Genomic DNA, 19,754 nt, shown 5'->3' on the forward strand with positions numbered 1-19,754 from the left:
GAACCAACAACACACATGTGCACAGGAGAGTTTTCTGGATTTTGGGGGGGGCAGAGAAGCCATTCTCTGTGCGGCGAGCTTCATTCCGACTAGCAGACAGAAAAAAATCCCGTTTAGATGGCTTAAAATGCAGCTGTGATTGTTTATTCTCGATGCTAACGATATATTTTATATCCTACATAAAACGTTCCGAGTATACTCAATATATCGCCCAGCCCTTTAACTGATACCAAACATCCAAACCCACACCCATCCCATCTAGTCCCAGTTAACCCTGCCCTGCCTGTCATCACAAGAAAATGTTAAGAATTCCAGATTTAGTTGGCAGTGATGAATCTCAGTCACTGTCTCTGGAAATGTTGTTCTTTTTTTGCTTACAGGTTTTAACATCTGCAAATCTATTAAGGCTATGTTCTGAACAGCTTGCTAAATATGACTGTGTGAGGTTGCAAGTGTTTTTAAAAGCCAGCTCCATGAGGTGCTTCACATCCAAAAAAGATGTGGAGGAGGAGAGAAGAGTTTGAGTTGGAATGAAGGCAAAGGGAGAGAAATAAGGGAGTTGGTGTTCAGGGTCGTCAGATTTCCGCTGCTGGGTTAAGGGTCTGTATGGGAGCTGCTGTCAGGGCCTCCCAGGAGCAACGCAGACGAGATCATGGTTTGATACAAAAACATGACACAACAATACACATGACATTGTTTTTGACCCCTATAAAGGCCTCTTATATCCTCATGAGGATGTGTATATAAACACATATAGTTAGCCTAATAGCAAAATTGCCTAAGTCATATTTTGGCTAAATTATGATTTCTTTCTAACTGTACACTCTGTATTGCTGACTGACTGTGCATCATTGCCTATGAAACCTTAAAATATGACTTAGGAGTTATGCTATGAGGCTAATGATGTGTGAGTTCCTACAGTGGGAGCATGCTCTTCGTGCACTCTTTGTCATGTACATATAATATGATACATAGTCTTGCTTGCACACAGCAGCCAGACTTTTTTCCTCGGTTGTTTTGCAGTTTCAGAACTGTTGAAGAGGACTGCTGTAAAAGCCTCTTTAACCACCGGTGGCCTCTGAGCTGGATGGCACGTGATCAGTGGTTAGCAAAGGCAGCTAGGTTACAAGCTTGCCAGGCTAACGACAGTAAACACAGAGTATCATGAAAAGTTTGGCTGGTTTGGGTTTAAACTGAACCCGATTTATCTTTGTTTTTAATGCCTGTTCATAGAAGGTTGTTTATGATTGGTTACTTGGGTTTAAGATGGTAAAAAACATTTGTTGATCCAGACAGGAGGCTACAATGCTGTCATTTCTGGGATTTTTTGTTTTTGAATGCTTGCTTTACTTGGTCTGGTCTCTAGTCTAGTTGAGAAGGCCTAATCTAGTGGTTCCTGTTGTTGGCTCACTGTGGAAATGCAAAGCACTGTGAGAGTGGGAACCCGTGTATTCTGTAGAGATAAAGGGCTTGTTCAGAAGTAACATAAAACACATTATGGGTTTTTTTTTTCACACAAATGAAAACATAGTTTTAGCTATTATGTATTATTTCTGACATGTCCCATATATGAAGGTCTCCATATGTATTAGGTCTAACTAGTGGTTTTATGCTCCTATATCATGTTTCTATGAAAATACAATCTCAGGAACGGTTTTAAAGAATGAGATAACGATATTCAAATAATATTTTTGTGAAATGGGCTAATTTAAATCAGTTCGTCTGTCTTTTCTCTCCAGTTTTATTTACACTTTGTCATTTCCCTTGTTCTGTTGAACCCATATTCTCAGTAGTAGTGTTCCTCCTACTATAACGGGCTCACACTGGAAGCTGGAGTGGACTGAGTCATATATCAGGGGGAGTGTGGAGACCAGAACAAGCTACCAGAGATTAGAGGTGAAAGGAGTTTGTTTCTGATTTACTACCAATCATTAGCTGGTTAAATGAGGCTAAGTGAGCCAGCCAGCCAGCTCAGAGAGGTGAGATGGAGGAGATTAGCCTACATAAAGACTAATGGAGGGAGAAGATCTTTGAAGTGAGCCAGTGACTCCTGACCTGTCTTTTGCACGCTATTTCTCTTTATCTTTTTTCTCATCCCTTCTCTGCAATTCTTCATCTTCCTTACAAGTGTTGTCTCTGCAGGGAACTTCTGCTTATGCATTGCTGTTAGTTAATGCTTCTTTTTCTGCAGCATGATGGCCCTGAGCTTGGCTTGGTGGTTACCTGGGACATTTAATGTTCCTCATTTTATAACATAACAGTTTTATTTATTGAGGAAGATCAGCAGCAACATTTAAGCTCAAACTCATCCGAACGCTCCTTCTTTAACATCAGTGCAATAGTTGTAGCTATTTGAGATGCAAATGTTTTCTTAAGGGATGAATTTTAAATATACAGAATATTTAACAGGGAAGTGTGTTCATGAGCAGCATGTTGGAACGAAAAATCCTTTCAAGACATAGGAATGGGATGCACAGCATCATGGGCTTAACATTAATGTTCTTCACAACATCCCCACAACAGCGACAGTGAGCTGCAGTACATGTGCAGTATTTGCCATTTAGGTGAGAGTTGACCTCACAAAGTGACTCACAGCTTTCCTCACAAACTCTGTTGAAATTCTGAGAATTGTTCTTCCTTTGAGTGGCAGCTTTGAAGGATAAAATCCTAAAATAAAATGTTGCCAGACATTAAAATAGAGCTGTGAAATGTGCAGCCCTAATTAACCCCACAAACGCAGCAGTGATAGCTGAGGCACGATGCTAACGTGCAAATAATATCATGTGAAACAGAGAAATGATGTGGTTATGTAAAACATAGAAGCAGAGGATGGGAGCTGTGGAAAAAAACACTACAGATTTTTTAGTTTAAGTTTGTTTAATAGATGTGATTAAATACATTTAGTGTTTCCTTACTGGGGGAGATTTTCACTGAACAAGTAGCTTCAATTTTCAGCTCTCTGTGTCATACAGTCTACATCAATCCAAATGCATGGCCTCTGTAAGCATCTAATTCCTCTGAACACATTTAATTCTGCATCATTGTGACCTTCCTGACTCCACTTCAAAACACTGGATTTAAGTAGAGCTGTTGTATCTGTAGGAACTTCTGTGTGCTGGATATCCGCCCAGTAAGCCTTTTCTGTTCTCAACCTTTGTAAGATGTGTCAGTTTGCACGTTTGTTTTGCGTGTGTGTGTGTGTGTGTGTGAGAGAGAGAGAGAGACATAAAGAGCGAGAGATGTTCTCCACATCCGTTTCCTCTCATAGAGGAACAGTAGGTCAGGGGCTTGGTCTGCTCTGGTGAGTTCATGTGTCGCTCAGGGCCAGAGAGGAGGGAAGGAGGCAGAAATACTGTGTACGCAGATGGTACGCTTCTCATGACCACCGGCGGTTTTAAGTAATCTTAATGAGGCGTCAGTCACTTTTACACTGACTGAGAACGTGTTTGAGAACATTAGTGAAGTTGCATCCTGCACTTTGTTAAAATGTTTAAAGTGAAGTTTGGTGTTGCCTGAAAGAAGCAGAATTTTGCCTGGTCTGCAGTTTCTCTTCATATTTTTCTTTTTTGGGGGTTTACCTCTCCCTTTTCATGTTTTACTTGGCATCATTGTTGTTATCTGTGCTCAGCCTGCTTATTTAACCAGGGTGTGCGGGTGTTTGTGTGTACATGTACACCTGTATCCATGCCTGTGTTTGCATATGGCCTCATGTCTGACTGTGTGTGAGATACAGCTTCATCTCCTCCACCTCCCCCTCATGTACTGTAATACGCTATCTTTTCCTCCTTATTGTTCTGCCTCTTTGTGTGGACTGGGAGTCTGGAGCAGGAGCTTGCAGGAAGCGTTGCTGCTTGTACTGAAGTGAAAGCAAACAGTGATGCACAAACACAGGAAGTGCTGTTTTCCTCACACGGGATCCGGTTGGGCGTCTGTAACTGTAATCAGAAAGAGGTATTGTAAGCAGGCCTTTAACTGCATGTGTCTTTTAGTATCCTCCATCTTGCTTAGTCAACTTTTTAAAGAAAGGAGAGAGTAAACACAAAAGAAAATAGAGTGACAAAGAAAAATTAGATAAAGATACACCAGGTAGAAAGCAACATCATCAGCTGTTTAAACATGAAAAGCCATTTAACTAGCTGCTACACCTGCAAGGAAACAGAAAACCACCTCCTACGTCTTCAAGAAAACAAAGTTGACAATCATCAGGAGCACCTATTTAAAAAAAACACTATATGGGAAAAAAGATGAATCACAAAACATCAGCAACTAGGGCTGCAACAATTAGTCGACGTTATCGACAATAGTCGACAATAAAAATAGTCGACAACGAATTTAGCCATTGACTATTGTCCCAAAAACTACAGAATGAGACATTGTCTTCTAATCCTATCTCTGCTGAGAGTTGCACAATGCGCAATAAAGTCGGCCAGGGGGAAAATGTGGAGGCGGACTAGAGAGCAAAACGGCGGCAGAGGACGTCAAAAGTCTGGGATAACTTCACGTTAAACTTATAAAATAAATTAAATACATGTGAGATTTGTAAAGCGGACCTTGTGTACCACGAAAGTACGTCTGCAATGCTCGAACACTTAAAGAGGAGGCACATCGGACTTACATAACAGCCTCATGCAAGATTTCAAAGCTGAAAGTAAAATAAGAATAATAATCATGAGATACATAATCCGATTGGTCGACTAGTCGTTTTAATAGTCGGTGACTAATCGACCATCAGAATTGTCATTAGTTGCAGCCCTATCAGCAACACAAAGAAAACATCAACATAACTGTAGTTGTTGGTGATGAAACCCACAAGATAAAACAGTGACTGTATCAGCATGCAGGTTAGTAATTGTGGGGGCAAAATACCAGGCAGAAAAGATCAGAGGCAGACCAGGGTCCCCCAGGACATGGGAGATCAGCCGCCACTCCAGAGCAGGAATCTAGCAAGCCCCCACAGAGACAACCACGCATCCGCCCAGAAGACTGCAGAGGAAGACCCCAGCCAGAGCGCCCCGCGGCCATGAAACACGGGCCCCAGGGCGGCCGGGGATGGGAGGAATTTTCTGTTGTGTAAGATTATACTTTCTCCTGATCTGATGGCCCTCTGAAATTATCTTGGCACCCCCTGTTTGGGAAAGGCCGACTTAGACAATGGCTGCCCAAACGTTTGCATGCTGCTGGACATCATCTCATGTTTGTGCAAATTCCAGCTGTTACATAAGGTCTGGCAGCTGTGGACTTCACACTTCAGCAGTTGTTAGAACATGTGTGTTTGCATGGGAGGAATGGTCCATTTCCACCTTGTGGAATCGCTACCTGGGCAAGGTCTTTCCTGGCATTAGCTGAACGCTGTCCAAGGCTAAACTAAGGACTCTATTTGATCAGCTAATGTTTTTTGTGGTATATTAACACAACCATGTTATATTATTTGAAAGATTTGACCTTTAGATGTTCTTCATTGATTTCGTCTTAATTTTAACAGTGAGGAGAACCATCAGATTCCTGATGTTGAATGTTTTTGAAAGATACACAATTTTGAAAGAAAGGATCGTCTGTTCAATGAAAGTAAAAAGGATAAATAAAGTAAATTGGTAAATCAATATGAAGATTTTTGAGGTTTTAGAAGTTTCTCTGCTACAACACACCCACTCAAATTGGTGTGTAATTAGCAGACTTGTGCAGAACTTGACATCAAGGTGTGTTGCAGCAGGAAAACTTTTAAATCCTGCCAATCAACAAGCTGTTAAAGCTCAGGAACCAGTCTGACACCACCAATACCACCATGGTTTCTTACAGACGGAACGTTGGTTATGTCTCTTTATACCACAAGAGGGCAGCACATCCCTGGCTGACAATGCAGTTCAGTATACTGGAATGTGTTAACTGGGTGAAAAAAAACTGGCAGAACTTAGTTTTAACACTTCTGATAAGTCCATTAGTTTTAAAGGAAGAATGAAGTATCCTCTGCTTTCTCTGCTTCTCTGACAGAAGAAGCAAGATGAAAGGCAAACGTGTTGAGGATGGCGGTGGAAGGAGAAATGGAGGCAAAAGTGGAAGTATAGATAGAGGAAGAAGGAGAGAGGGCAAAAACAGGAGGCAGAGATCCAGTGGGCATGAAATCAGATCCTGTTGTTGCATAATCAAGGCTTGCAGCCTTCCCAGTGTGTACTGGGCTCTGTCAGATCCTTTATCACATGACTGTACCAAGCAGCTGCAGCATTAACCAGCGATACCAGTTTACCACCAGTCAGAAGCAGACAGATCAATAGTTCTGGGTTTGTTTGTTTTTTTTTTTGTTTGTTTTTTTTTTTTTAGCAGAGATTCCTCTTTGCTTTTCTTCCTTCATGTACAATGTGTTTAACATACCAGCAATACCAGATGTCACAGTGGTATTTGGTCCTGCCTCACATCTTCCCAGCTCATCATTTTCATGTTCTTGTATGTGTGTAATCTATCCTTGCTTCATTCCTTCATCACTAGTACAAAGTCTTTGTTCACATGCCAGCAATAGCAGACTGCATACCAGTCAGCAAGACCTCACTGATGGCCTACACCTCTGCCTGCCTCCTCTCTTTCATCCATACCTTTCACCCTTAATGTAAGTCAGAAAGAAAAAGTAGAGATGCTTGTCTTCTCCCTCTTAAGCAGTGCATTATTTCCAGATAACACTAGGTGGCATTATTGCCCCATCATCCTCATTTTAGGTTGAATTATTAACTGGTATGTGAAAACAACTAGTAGGAGGATAAATGATTGTTCAGCTGAATAAAGATAATCACTTTGACCTGATTAGATTAATGTTTGCATGACATCTGGCTTCTTAAAGCTGGTTCTGGACTTTACATTCTCGCAGTGCCTGAGAGATAAATGTATGCTTAAGGTTGCATTTCATCTCCCCCATCAGGTGGAATTTTAATTTAAACCAAGCCTATCAAGATATTAAAAGATAACATTAAATGGGTTCAGAGCTTATTAATTTCAAGGCATATTGTTTTCTTTTTAAAATCCAGGAGACATTTGATAAGATGTCATCATCGTCTTTTATTTTTTTTCACTCTTGTTTCTCGTTGAGCACCTGCACACTGACGTACCAGTGTCAGACCATTTCACTGGATGGACATTCAGCTTTGTGGAACCATTAATGAAGCTAGGAGACGCCTTTAAGAAAGGACATGCGCTGCAAGCTGCATCATCGAGGTGTCCTCTGTTTACTTGTTTACGTTGAGCGGCATGTGACAGATGGATGCAGACAGGACGGCCTGCCTCCTGGCGTCTCTCTGCCTGGTCTTATATATAGGCCTTTTTATACTGCAGCTCTTAGCTTGGCCCCAGCTCACATATACCTCTAGCTGTGCTCTGTGTGTGTGTGTGTGTGTGTGTGTGTGTGTGTGTGTGTGTGTGTGTGTGTGTGTGTGTGTGTGTGTGTGTGAGTCTTTGGTTGTGCTGAAACATGTTTAGTGTGTACCCACGTCTGAGAGAGAGAGAAAAATAAAATGTATGTGCTGGGTTCTTGGCAGCCAAACCTAATATACATTAAATTGCATAACATACTTCTGTTTGTTGTCATAAGATTTTTCTTTTCCTGGCATTACTGCAGGTAGTGTTTATGTCTGTATCACCCCTGCCTGTAGTGGGAAACAAGGAATACACAGTGGCTTAGGCTCTTTAATGCCGACCTTTCCTCTCATACATGCACTCAAGTTGCTGGAACCTCAGTGCACTGTGTGTGTGTGTGTGTGTGTGTTCATTTTTGTGTGTTTGTCTACTGTGGTCCAGTGTTTGCTTTGCAATGTATTCCTGGAAAGCCTGAGCAGGAGTGGAGGGGCCAGGGTTATTTCACTGCCGCACCACAGCCAATGATGACTGTTTTCTGGAAGCTTCCCTTTCATTTGGACCAAGGGAGAGAAATGAATACAGACAGTTTGGGTGTTTTATTGTATCCCCCATATTAACACCCTGGCTGCTTCTCCTTTGGAAAAACAAGACGGAAGGCATCTTGTATTGACTAACAACTTTAATGTCATTAGTATGCATGACACAGAAGTTCACATCATTCTCTCACAAGACGCTCTGGGAATAGAAATGGTGGGAGAAATGAACTTGAGGGTGGTAGAAGTAATTGTGAAAAAAGTAAAAAGGCTGGATAAAAGGGGTGGAAAAGGACATAAAATAAAGGGGAGTTATGGTGCAGGACTGAGAATGAATAGGAGAGGAGAGGGAAGAGGAGGGGGAGGTGAACTGCACCAATAAAACTAATTGTACTAATTGTACCTCCTGTAGTCTGCAGTCTTCAACCTCTTTCCCTTCCAGTGGCTTTCTGCAGCAAACCTCTCAGTCTCATCCATATCATCTGTGCTTCCCATCGTCATCATCATCTTCCTCCCCCTAGCTGTTGTGTAACTGCAGTGACTGATGAACACCAGCAGTAGTGCGATTCATCAGCACTTTTGGTGCCAGGCTGCATTTATTGTAATAAATGAGCTTGGAGCCAGCTACGTCTGAATATTTTGTGGGAGTAGAGGAGTCACTCACATACCCAGATGCTGCACCGCACTCCCATGATGCAACACTATATAACCCACTAATACTCCTAGACTAAACTGCTTGTCTGGATTCATCATTTTGTGCTTCTTATTGTTTTGCACACAGAAGTTAATGAGACATTTTATTTTCCTATTATTATTTTTTAACTAAAGGATAATTTGAACACGTGAACAGCTTGCCCTTTCACTTAATCAAAAAGAAAACTCATCATCCAGGATGTGAATCCCGTTTGACCTCTGTTGCAAGTCCCTATCCCGAACTCTCCTCAACTGGCTGCTTCAGAAAAGCATATCTGATCTGAGTCTTTGTGGTCAAGCCCTCTGCTAAACATCCTCCCACTCTCCCTCCCTCTCTCTCCATCCATCTCTTCCTCCCTCCAACTTCCTTTAACCCATTGCTATAAATCCAAACTTTACACAACAAGATTTCTTTCTTACCTCTCAGCTGTAGTTGGTATAAACAACCAGGTGGTGTAAATATTATACAGCAGGCGTGGTTGGCTTCCCTCCCAGAGGACATGCATTACAAACTTGAGGCTATGGCCAGAGGGAGGCAGATTGTCATAGTGATAAAGATCACATGGTGCTGTAAAGTCATTCCAGAGTCACCTCTGTGTCTGCTCCAAGTCACTTGGAGTATTCAGTTATCAGTTCTCCACATTTTAACACTCCTGCAGCTCATTGTCATCATTGCTTCTGGTATTATATGCTGAAAATGCTCCACGGTTTATATATTACTAGCATTTAATTGATCATGGGTCATTATTAAGAGTGACTTGGTAGATTTTGTGCTCATAGCAGCTTTTAGTTAGACGTCAAGTCAGTTTTGTCATAATTGAAATCATGTTAAAATCTACTAGTTACTCGTTTAATCTGCTACTTAATGAAAGCCTCAATGTAAAATATGTTAAACAAAGGACAGGTTGTATAATGGCATGTAAAGTGTGCATTACAAAGAGACGAAGAACAGGACGCACTAATTCGGATTTAAATGGAATTAATGAAACCTCGGTCTTATTTTTAACCCTTAAATCTGTCTCACCCTACGGGCGTTGATAAGACCTATGTTGGGATGGTGGCGTCTGGTTTGTGTTCTGTGGAGGGATATAAATCTGTATATATTTAGCTCCTCAGATAGGAAGCGGTTGAAACATGAGAGCCTCAGAATCGTGAATGGAGAGGAGGAAGCTGGCTCGCAAAGAGAATCATTTTCCATGAAGGGGTGGTTCACATATCTTCTTCTTTTACGGTTGTTTTGTGTTTCGACGTTACTTTACATGATTTTTGTCGCGGAAAAGAGGGGGTGTAGATGTGGGCAGACTGACAGGAAGCTCAGGCTTAATTTGTCTGGGTTTTGGTGTAAAAACGCAGCGTTGTGCGTCAGTGAGTTAGTGGACAAAGCAGAGGAGCCTCAATCACTCCGTGTTAATTTCTCCGGCATCACTCCAACCAGCCCACGTGTCACCGGTACGAGCTCCCTCTGCTTTTGCTTCAATCGCAAAATATACACTCAGTAACCCTGCCCCTCGGAAACTAATCGAGGGGAGAACCACGGGAGGAGGAGGAGAGGGTGGAGGTCTGAGGAGCAAAAACGGTGCTGGAGTGAGAGAGGTCTGCAAAAAAGCCAACTCCGTATTATTCCGCGTTTGTCCTGCAGCCGTCCACAGAAACACGGTGGGGGTTGTTTCCATCAAGATACGACCAAAGAAATCTGAAACGCGTCAATTCTGGATTTCTTTATCCGCTTCCTGTCGTCCAGGATGAGGTTTAAGAGGAACGGGTCGTATACGTTAAATAGGTAAGAGTGTGATGTAATGTGTGAGGAGAGGAGGAGGGAGACACGTTCAGTCATGTCCTGAAGCTCAATCACTTCACTCTCTTTATTATTTCCATGAAGACTCAGTGCTGCTCAGAGCAGCGAGACTGGCTCTTTTTAAGACATTTTAAATGTTTATTCTAATGCTCCTGTACTTGCACTACTTTTTATTGCCGCATGTACTTTATTATTGTCACATCCTCTGCAAAGCGTCGTTCATGAAGACTGGCTCTTTGCTATCGTTGATTTGGAGTCTTTTGCTGTAAAAGCCAATGTGATCATTTCTTAATATGTAAACATGAATAAATATGTGGCTTTCCCAGTTTTTGATATCCTTAGAAGTTTAATATGACTGATCAGAGATTCGTGGTCTGATGTGAGTCCCTTCGATGGGCTTCTCAGCAATGTTTTATCCTCTTGTAATCCAGTCTGTGCCTGGATCGGGAGAAACCTGTCTGTCCTGCTTTAAGGGGTTGGGCTCACTCTTTTGTCTTCCCTTTTCCATTTAGATAAAGAGTAAAACTATTTCTACGCTTCTTGTGACTTTGTGTCTTTTCCTTTCGCATAACTTCTTGAAGGGGTATTTCCAGTTTACACACACTCATTGTGCATGGATCATGGAATCATTGGATTTCAATTATTTCATTTAATCTATTTTTTCCTTTTGCTGACTGTTTGTACAGAATTTGGAGCACATGGTATTGCATGCTCTGAAATCAACACTGCAGACTTCTTGGGACAAACCTAATTTCTTCTTAATATATATCCTGTAAATTGTAAAATATGACCCAGCACTGGTTCATCCCTTGAGTTGGAGGCCTTTTTTAAAAAAAAAAAAATAATAATAAAGCTTTAATGATTCATGGGTGTATGTTAAGTAAAAAATGAATAAACAACACATTCTTCTGAAAATAGTCTAAAGGACTGGACTTTGAGTGAAAAAGCAGCTAACGTCCAATGAAAATCTTTGAAGGACTTCCAGAAAGCCTGGAGAACTGCAGCTAAAAATACTTTTAAGGATAAAAAAAGGAATTTTGGCTTCTTGTGAAACAGACATACGGGGCGGTTTAAGATTATATTACTCTACATGATCAAAATATCCGCACTGCCTGTCTAATGGTTTGTTTATTCTCCTTAACAAGTTGCCCCTTGGCCATCCGTGAGCTGCTGGGAAAACTCTAGTTAGATATTTGACCCTGTTTTTGGAAGAATTAGTTGGTTTTAATAAACTTTGTTCTTTATGGACCTGACTTGTATGCATAGTTACTTTAACCAGGGACGAGGTCAGAATTTCTTGGTATAGCTCTGTCCTCTCCACAACCCTCTTTCATGGAACTTATGGATCACCCTTTTCTGTCCAAATTTAAACTAAAGGAATTCATAATTTTAAATAATGCTAATGAATTCAATTTTTTGCCCACTTTGTGAAATATATGAGTTATACTGGCATCAAAACAAGATCAGAGCACAACACTACTACCACCATGATTAACAGTTATTCAGGTATCACCACTAATTTCCTGAATCGATTTGATTGACTGTAGCCTGATTTGATTTTGATTAAATTTGATTCAATATCGGTTCATTTGCAGATATTTGTAAAACTCCAATTTTCTTAAATATAAAAGATATTCTCAGATCTGCTAATTTGAGAGGTAATAAGGTGGTAAATAGTTTATAGATAAATGAAATTCAATGGTGAATGAAAAAAAATCTGAATGTGGCGAGAGCTGATTTTCAGTATAAAGGTGTTTTAGGAGAACATAAAAAAAGGGTGGAGTGCTCTCTCCGGGTCTGCGATGGGGTCCTGCCCCAAGTGGAGGAGTTTACATATCTCGGGGTCTTGTTCACGAGTGAGGGAAGGATGGAGCGAGAGATCGACAGGCGGATCGGTGCGGCGTCCGCAGTGATGCGGGCTCTGCATCGGTCTGTCGTGGTGAAGAGAGAGCTGAGCCGAAAGGCAAAGCTCTCGATTTACCGGTCGATCTACGTTCCTACCCTCACCTATGGTCATGAGCTGTGGGTAATGACCGAAAGAACGAGATCTCGAATACAAGCGGCCGAAATGAGTTTCCTCCGCAGGGTGGCCGGGCTCTCCCTTAGAGATAGGGTGAGAAGCTCGGTGATCCGGGAGGGGCTCAGAGTAGAGCCGCTTCTCCTCCACATCGAGAGGAGCCAGATGAGGTGGCTCGGGCATCTGGTTAGGATGCCTCCTGGACGCCTCCCTGGTGAGGTGTTCCGGGCACGTCCCACCGGAAGGAGGCCCCGGGGCAGACCCAGGACACGCTGGACAGACTACATCTCTCGGCTGGCCTGGGAACGCCTCGGGATCCCTTCGGATGAGCTGGTGAATGTGGCCGGGGAGAGGGAAGTCTGGGTTTCCCTGCTTAGGCAGCTGCCCCCGCGACCCGACTCCGGATAAGCGGAAGAGAATGGATGGATGGATGGATAATCTATAAAAAACCATTTGTCCTTCTTTATCTATGACATTTCTGATAGTTTTCCAGCCTTTAAATTTAGAATATTTATTAGGAAACTTATAAAATAACAATCGATCTGAGTTTTAAGAATCAATATTGGCTCACATTTTATTCAATTCAAATCGATTTCAGCCACAAACCTAATGCAAACTTCGAGATGTCAGGTTTGGGGCAGGGGTTTCTTTTTTTGGATTTCAGCCTTGCTGTTCATGGGATGCAGCAGCTAACTTTTTATGGGAAACCTGTGTTTTGGTGGTTCCTGGTCATCTGCAATAATCACCTGTTAGCTGAGATTGACAGCTCATGTATTCAGTAAGATTAATAGACTTAAACTTGTGACTTGTCACTCCTTAGTTTTGTTAAATGAACATTTTTTATGTTCACATAGAGAAGCTACCAGCTGTCATGATTGCTAACAGTAGGTGCAATGTCCTTGTCAGGTTGTGATATTTTAAGACTTTCATCCCTCTGTAATAATCATCTAAATGGGTTTGTTTTTGTGCATGTGTAACAGCATGAATGATGTGCACAACATTATCTGCCTCTTTCCACCTAACCCAGTTTCTGGTGAAACGATTGTGACGGCCTCCGTTCTAAACCCTGTCACAAGTCGGGTCTGTTTGCTATCAACCAACCAAGTTGCACAGCTTTCTTCATCTCATGTACAATGCTACTCCGGATGTCTTGCTTTTGTTTGTTTGTCTGGATTTCACGATAAGGCCAAAATGTCTAAGGAAGTTTGAACAAAAACACGTTGACTGAGAACTTCAGCATATTGTTGAAAGTGACAGGTTAATTTAATGGCAGTTTAATTGCCAGCACTTTTCCTCTGGCACTCCTTTTCCCCTTTGCCTTGTTACTGGGCACATTAATTTCCACTGCACTTGACACACACATACACACTACACCCACATCCTGATTCTCAGGTGCTGCAACACAAAGGGATCTAATGAGTGCCAAGCTCAAATGCTGACTTCTCCCAACAGCTGAATGTGCAAGAATGATGTTACTGCTATAAACCTCCTCATCCCCCTTCTGTTTTCAGTTAGGAAAGTGCATGCAGTTAATTTGTTTCCCCCCACCCTGTGATCATTGTGCACTTGTATGTAAATGTGCAGGTGAGGGAGATCAGGTAATTAACAGTAAAAAGGAAAAGAGATCGTAAGCTGGAGCTTCTGGTGATGGGCCTCCTGGGTGTAACGGGAGGAAGAGGAGGCGGTGGTGTAGGAGAACAGGAGGCGGGATGACATCATAAGAAGAAGAAGAGCCTCTCTGGGCTGCTGCAGCAGTAGTTAGATGAATTCAGTCCTGTGCTTCCATCAGAAGTTTAGTGCAGCTGTATCTGCTGAGAATATCTCACAGTTCAGAGCTTCTTTAATAACTCAGAGATGGAATATGAGCGACACCTGCAGTTGTTACGTAACTGCGACCATCTGAAGGTGACTCCTGCCTCTGCCCATTTTTCTGTCTTCTAGGCAGGCTGTGGTAATGTTTTCATGGATAACGGGAACTTTTGACATTGAGCTTCAGAATTCAGCACTGTCATTTGCCTTTGTCATGGTTTAATCTGGTGTTTATGTAAAGTCCAGCAGTGTCTGCAGCCTTTGATCGCAGCAGCACACAGTCATCTGCGCACTGCAGTCCTTAAAGTGTTTGAGTGTGTTTCTTTGATCTGTAAGGAGGAAGCGAGAGAATATCAGAAAGCCAAAGTGGATGATTGCCTTTACCTACTGATGCAGGGATGTCGCAAGGCCCATAAGTCACCCTGTGTCCAGTTACCTTATTTGCCCGCACCACGGCTACAGTACTCTGCAGTGATTGGCTTGCTTCTGGGGGCTTGTCTCCCTGCTAACCCCTCCCATACTGCACCTCTGCATCAGCTGTATGAATGAAGAGTCATGGTTATTGTATACATTCACAAATAAGTGTACATTCTGAGCTTTGTGCCCATTTACATGTTATGAAAATTGCAGAAAGATGAAGAATCTATGCTACGCTGATTAACTCTCTGGGGAGGTTGGACTGGATTACATTTGGACTTATCAGTAATTGTGTGTTTTGGGTCTGTGCAAGCGATGGGTGGAGAAAGGATGTTTAGTCTGTATACAGATGGTAGATATAGCTGCCTTCTCTTTCTGTCTCCCCTGCAGTCCAGCCTGTACTGGCCAGCAGTCAGCAGTTTGTTTATGGGACTCTGTTTGCCAAGCTAATCTTCCCGCCTTTCAAGTGGGTGCTGGCAAATGAAAGAGAGGGAGGGAGGGAGGGAGAGAGAGCGAGCAAGAGTGTGAAAGTGAGGCAGGCAGTTGCAGTAGTTGGTTGGGAGGGATGAAGAGAAACACACGCAGAAGTGCGTCTGCTTTTGTGAATTATACTTTAAAAAGTGTTTTCTCTGCCTGCGTGCATCGGTGCTTCCGTCTACCGGATCTGTGTTTACATGGACGGCTGTTTGAATAGCTGTACCATTACAGAGTGCTGTGCTTGAGCTGTCAGCTGTTTTCCCGGTGCACCTGTAGCCAAATTTGCAAGAGAGGATCAGAGACGGGGAGGCAAAAAAGAGGAAAGGGTGCTGTGGGTCGGAGCATTGTCGCCATCGCCTGCTGGATGGGGGTTCTTGTGTGCTGCGACTGCTTCTTCTATAGGTAGTTTTTGTCTCACCTCTTGACCTTTCATTCCTCCTCAATGTTATTCGACTTCACATGGCTTTACAGCAGCCTTCAGCTTTAAATTTCAGACTTTCCTTTTACTTCTGCATCCTACCCCTCCTCCATTTCCCTCTGTTCATTCACTGTGTTATTGTGCTGCGGTTTGGAGGAGACATTTAAGGACAGTGCTGCTGTAGCAGTTGAGATTCTGCTGTAGTCAGAGACATGATGTATCTTCAATTGTGGGAGGAGGAGGAACGAATGGAGGGAGGGAGGGAGAGAGTTGCGGACACAGGGACAGTGATGGCTCATAGCCATCCCCTACAGCCTACCAGAGAGGAGTGCTACATGCTGCTGGTTACAGGGTTTGTTTAGAGAGAAGGTTTCAACTAATTGGAATGCGTCCAAAAGGCAGCTAGTCGGTCAAGCTTGCCCAACTTTTCCTCTCGTCCTGCTCTGTGCCCCTTCTGGCAGTGCAGCAATGTTTGTTTGGGACACTGTGTTCCCTTATAAGGAGATGGGAATGTGTTTTCCCTTTTTCTCCTGTTTTTTTTCTGTTTGTTTTTTTTTTTTTTGTTTTTTTTTGTCATTTGCAAAGTGTTGGATTCAACAAATTTTGCTCTTTTTTTTCTGTAACATTTATTTTGCACTGTCAAACCTACCATTAGACCTGACTCAGCTATTATGCATTGCAGAGGTCGTCTGTCAGCTTTAAACTTTGAGTTTAGCTGTTTGTTGTGCTTGAAATGATTTTGGTTAGACTCTCCGGCAGTCGGAGCAGAAAGGATCTGGATTTCTTCTTTTGTGGTTGTGGGGTTAGCCGGTCTGATCGTGCCTTAACTGCTGTATAAAATCTAAATATAACTTCTCAGCTCTAAAGGAGCATTTTGATGGTGAGGGTAAAATAGTAGTTTACACTAACACACACAGCACAGCTGGATTACATTATACCTAGCGGTGTACATTTTGTGTACACTTTGTTGAAATCTTTTCCCATGTAAATCTGAGACTTCACAAGTGTCGAAAGCTGTAGGAGTCCCTGAAATACACACAGGAGCCTTGTGAAGGCAGGGTTTAAGCCAAAAGTACCAATATTACTCTCTCCCCCAGTCATAATTGGGGGGATATGACCTATACGCTGATGTCTTAGGGGCTCATTAAGCCCAAATTAACTGCAAGGTCTATTTTTAGTATTTCTCCTCCTTTGCTATGTAGCCAGTCAGATTGCTTGGAAGTGATGTTATATGCTTTGACTGATGTGCCATTTTTGGAGGCACACCCATCTGAGTGGGTCCTTGTTGTCCTGGGCTCCAGACAGCCCTCCGTCCTGTGGGCTCCGGTGTTTCGGCTTTCAACAGTTGCTTTGTGTGGAAATGAAAACGTCTGCCAGCACTCCTTCCAACTTCTGTCACATCTAATGTTGACCGTCCTCCAAAGAATGGAGCTATTGAAGAGTCTGTCATTCTATGACGTAAAGAAAATTAAAATGGAACTAGCTCTCATTTCTTGGCCTGGGTATTATAGTTTTTTTTTTTTTTTTCAGGAACAGTGAATTTTATGCAGTGGTTAAGCTAGAAGGAGTCAAGACCACTCAGCCAAGAACTGAACATCAACAAATTGATTACTAGCAGGTAGCTTTTGCGTGTATCAAGCTAATGATGCTCTTTTGCACACACATTTTTCCCTTCAGTATTGTTGCTGAGATGTCCTCTCAGGGTGTTTGTGTGGGAAAGCAGACCAGTTAAAAACTCTGTGAATCGTGGATTTTTAACTCTTGTAGCTGTTGTTGGCCATGAACACTATAGAACAAGTGGAAAATTGGGTCTGGGTCTTTCTCCACAGTTGCTGTTCACATGCACAGTTCACAGCTGGAGATTCGTTCCCACCAGTGGAAATACAACACAGAAGCCTCTGAGTGATGTGCGGATGACGCAGGACATGATGCCTGAAGTATGCCGTTGTTCTGGTCAAGACTTGAGGATGACGCTTCCTGTTGACTGTTTTGTTTTGATATCAGTACTGCTCATTCTTGACCTCCTCCAAAAACAAAGCAGCACAAGTTCAAAGCAAAAAGTCAACAGCACGCTCGCTCACTCGTTAAATAAATAACTAGCCTACATAATTTGTATTTACATAGACACACTCGCTGATACTCTGGACTTCATTCTAGAATTAGCCAACATGTGTGGAAATGTTCAGCTCAGCAGTTGCTGTGAAAACGACTTCTGTCATCCTTCCAACATGGTTGATTACCTTTAGCTTGTATCAGCTTCAGCTACTATTTATCTCCAGTCAGTGACGTTGGGACACCTGTTAGCCACGTAGTTTCTTCAGCTCAGCTTCCCAGACCTGTTTGAGAACGTGCAGCCGTACTGCAGCTGCCTGCCTCTTAAATTAGTGTGTATTTTTATTTATATAGGGAATTTAGATGATGCACTGTTGCATATATTTAGCATTCTTTTGCATCATCATTAAAGTAACAGTAATATTAGAAATGTCTTCTACCAAATTATGTAGATGGAGAAATAACTTTAGTTAGTTAGACTCTGTATAAGAGGAGAATTTGTGATTTCATAGTTCATGATCACATACAAACACAACCTTTTAAACAGACTTTGACTAACTTAAAGGCTTTTGTAAAGTCCTAAGGCAGTTCTCAGAGTGAGTTGAATCATGGGTCAGGTTTTCGTTCATCTTTACTCTAAAGAAGGTTTAAGATAAGGTCATCACTTCTTAACACAAATTTAAAATGTAAAAAAAAATCCAATTTTCCTTAGAGTTGAGTGGTTTAATGTTTTTAATGTTTCACTGGAGACCAACTTGAGGCTTTAACACATGACAATAGCTTGTGTGTTTGTGTGTGTTTGCTCGCAGCGGATTGGTTAATATATTTTAAAAATCTGTGGCGTGGAACAATAGCTCTGAGTGTATCATCACACTGCGTGCTGTATTAGCAGAGCAGACCCTTCTGGTTGCCATGTGTCTCTCATTAGGCTCTCTTTGGCAGATCTGGCTGCTTCCACAGAGCTGAGACATGCAGATCAACAAGAGCACCATTCTCCACCAACAAACCCTGCTTTCCTACCCCGCAGCCCAGTAGACTCCCTCGTCCTCTGGCTGCTCGCCACTCACATGGGCCTCAATTCAATGAAGATGAAATGCTCGATTGGTTTGGGGGGGGAGAAAAGTAGCCATGATTATAGGATAGAAATGTCATGAAATCATAGTCTATTAATAAAACTGCGTGGTGGAATCGGATGACATTATTTCCTGTGGCCTTTGCACTGTTAAAAAGAGCTGACTCGTCATTGTGGCTGCACACGAATTCTCAGACATAGGGCTGGGTCTCACCACTAATGTCCTGGTTCAATTCGATTTCTATTATATCTGAATTTCTATCAATTCATTTACAGATGTTTATGTAGCACCTAATTTTTTTTTAGTAAGACATTTTCAGATATCCGTTTTTATAAAACACTGACCCTCAAAGGAGTAATCAGATTACTGTATAATCTGATATGATGCTTCCACGTTCACTCTTCCCAGAACACATGCAGTCAACCAGGCATGTTGTGTGAATCCTTCATTCTGACATGTTGAAGTCATCTTTAAACTAAAAGGGACATATCAGCATGATAGTGTCACCTTGTACAGGGAAAAGTTAAATTAGAAGAATCTGTGTTTGATTGTTTCATGTAGTAAACAGGAAATGAGAACAGGGCTTTGTCATCCTTATAAAAGCTTTTTGACATTTTTTTGACTAAATTATAATTCAAAACCTCTTTTGTAATTTGTTTGTAATGACTAGTGATTTTGGACGTGGGAACTTGTGCCCAGTAGGAAAAATAATTGGTGTTTTTTTTCAGAAATTAGCTCTGATTTATGTTAAAATCTACATCTGTTTTGCTCTTCTGTCTCCATTTATTCATGATGAAGTGCTGATAAACCTCTCCCAGTAGGTCTAAACGGCCTGCACTAGATCCCGTCGGAGTGAAGCTGGTTATTTGATGCACATTTAAGAGTTTTGTAAGACGCAACTGACTGCCTGCCTCTCTCTGCTATCACCTGCCCTCCATTCACTGCAGAGGACAGACCTCACACGAGACTAATTGCATAACACGGACACTGTGTGTGTTTTCAGCAGCAGCCTTGTTCTGCTGGCTCAGGAGGAGGATGAGGAGGAGAAAGAGATGGCCTTGCGCTAACCTCCACTCCACATTTAGATCCTTCACTGTCAGCACAATCATACACACCTAAAAAGAAGCACAGGACT

General features: G+C 42.2%; 1 protein-coding gene across 3 annotated transcripts in view; it reads left to right on the forward strand.

Moving 5' to 3' along the window:
- Positions 1-19,754, forward strand: part of mob2a (MOB kinase activator 2a) — a 58,849-nt gene that overhangs the window by 12,040 nt on the left and 27,055 nt on the right. Inside the window, exon 1 of one of the 3 annotated variants that reach the window (XM_041996833.1) lies at positions 10,104-10,341. The exons of 1 other annotated variant lie outside the window; for it this stretch is intronic. In XM_041996833.1, the coding sequence (XP_041852767.1) occupies positions 10,304-10,341 (38 nt within the window). In that variant the 5' untranslated portion in view covers positions 10,104-10,303. Of the gene's footprint in view, positions 1-10,103; positions 10,342-15,146; positions 15,479-19,754 lie in introns of those variants that run through there. One more of the 3 variants, XM_041996832.1, reaches the window with a different exon arrangement.

Source organism: Melanotaenia boesemani, chromosome 10, assembly GCF_017639745.1.
Source record: "Melanotaenia boesemani isolate fMelBoe1 chromosome 10, fMelBoe1.pri, whole genome shotgun sequence".
NCBI lineage: Eukaryota > Metazoa > Chordata > Actinopteri > Atheriniformes > Melanotaeniidae > Melanotaenia > Melanotaenia boesemani.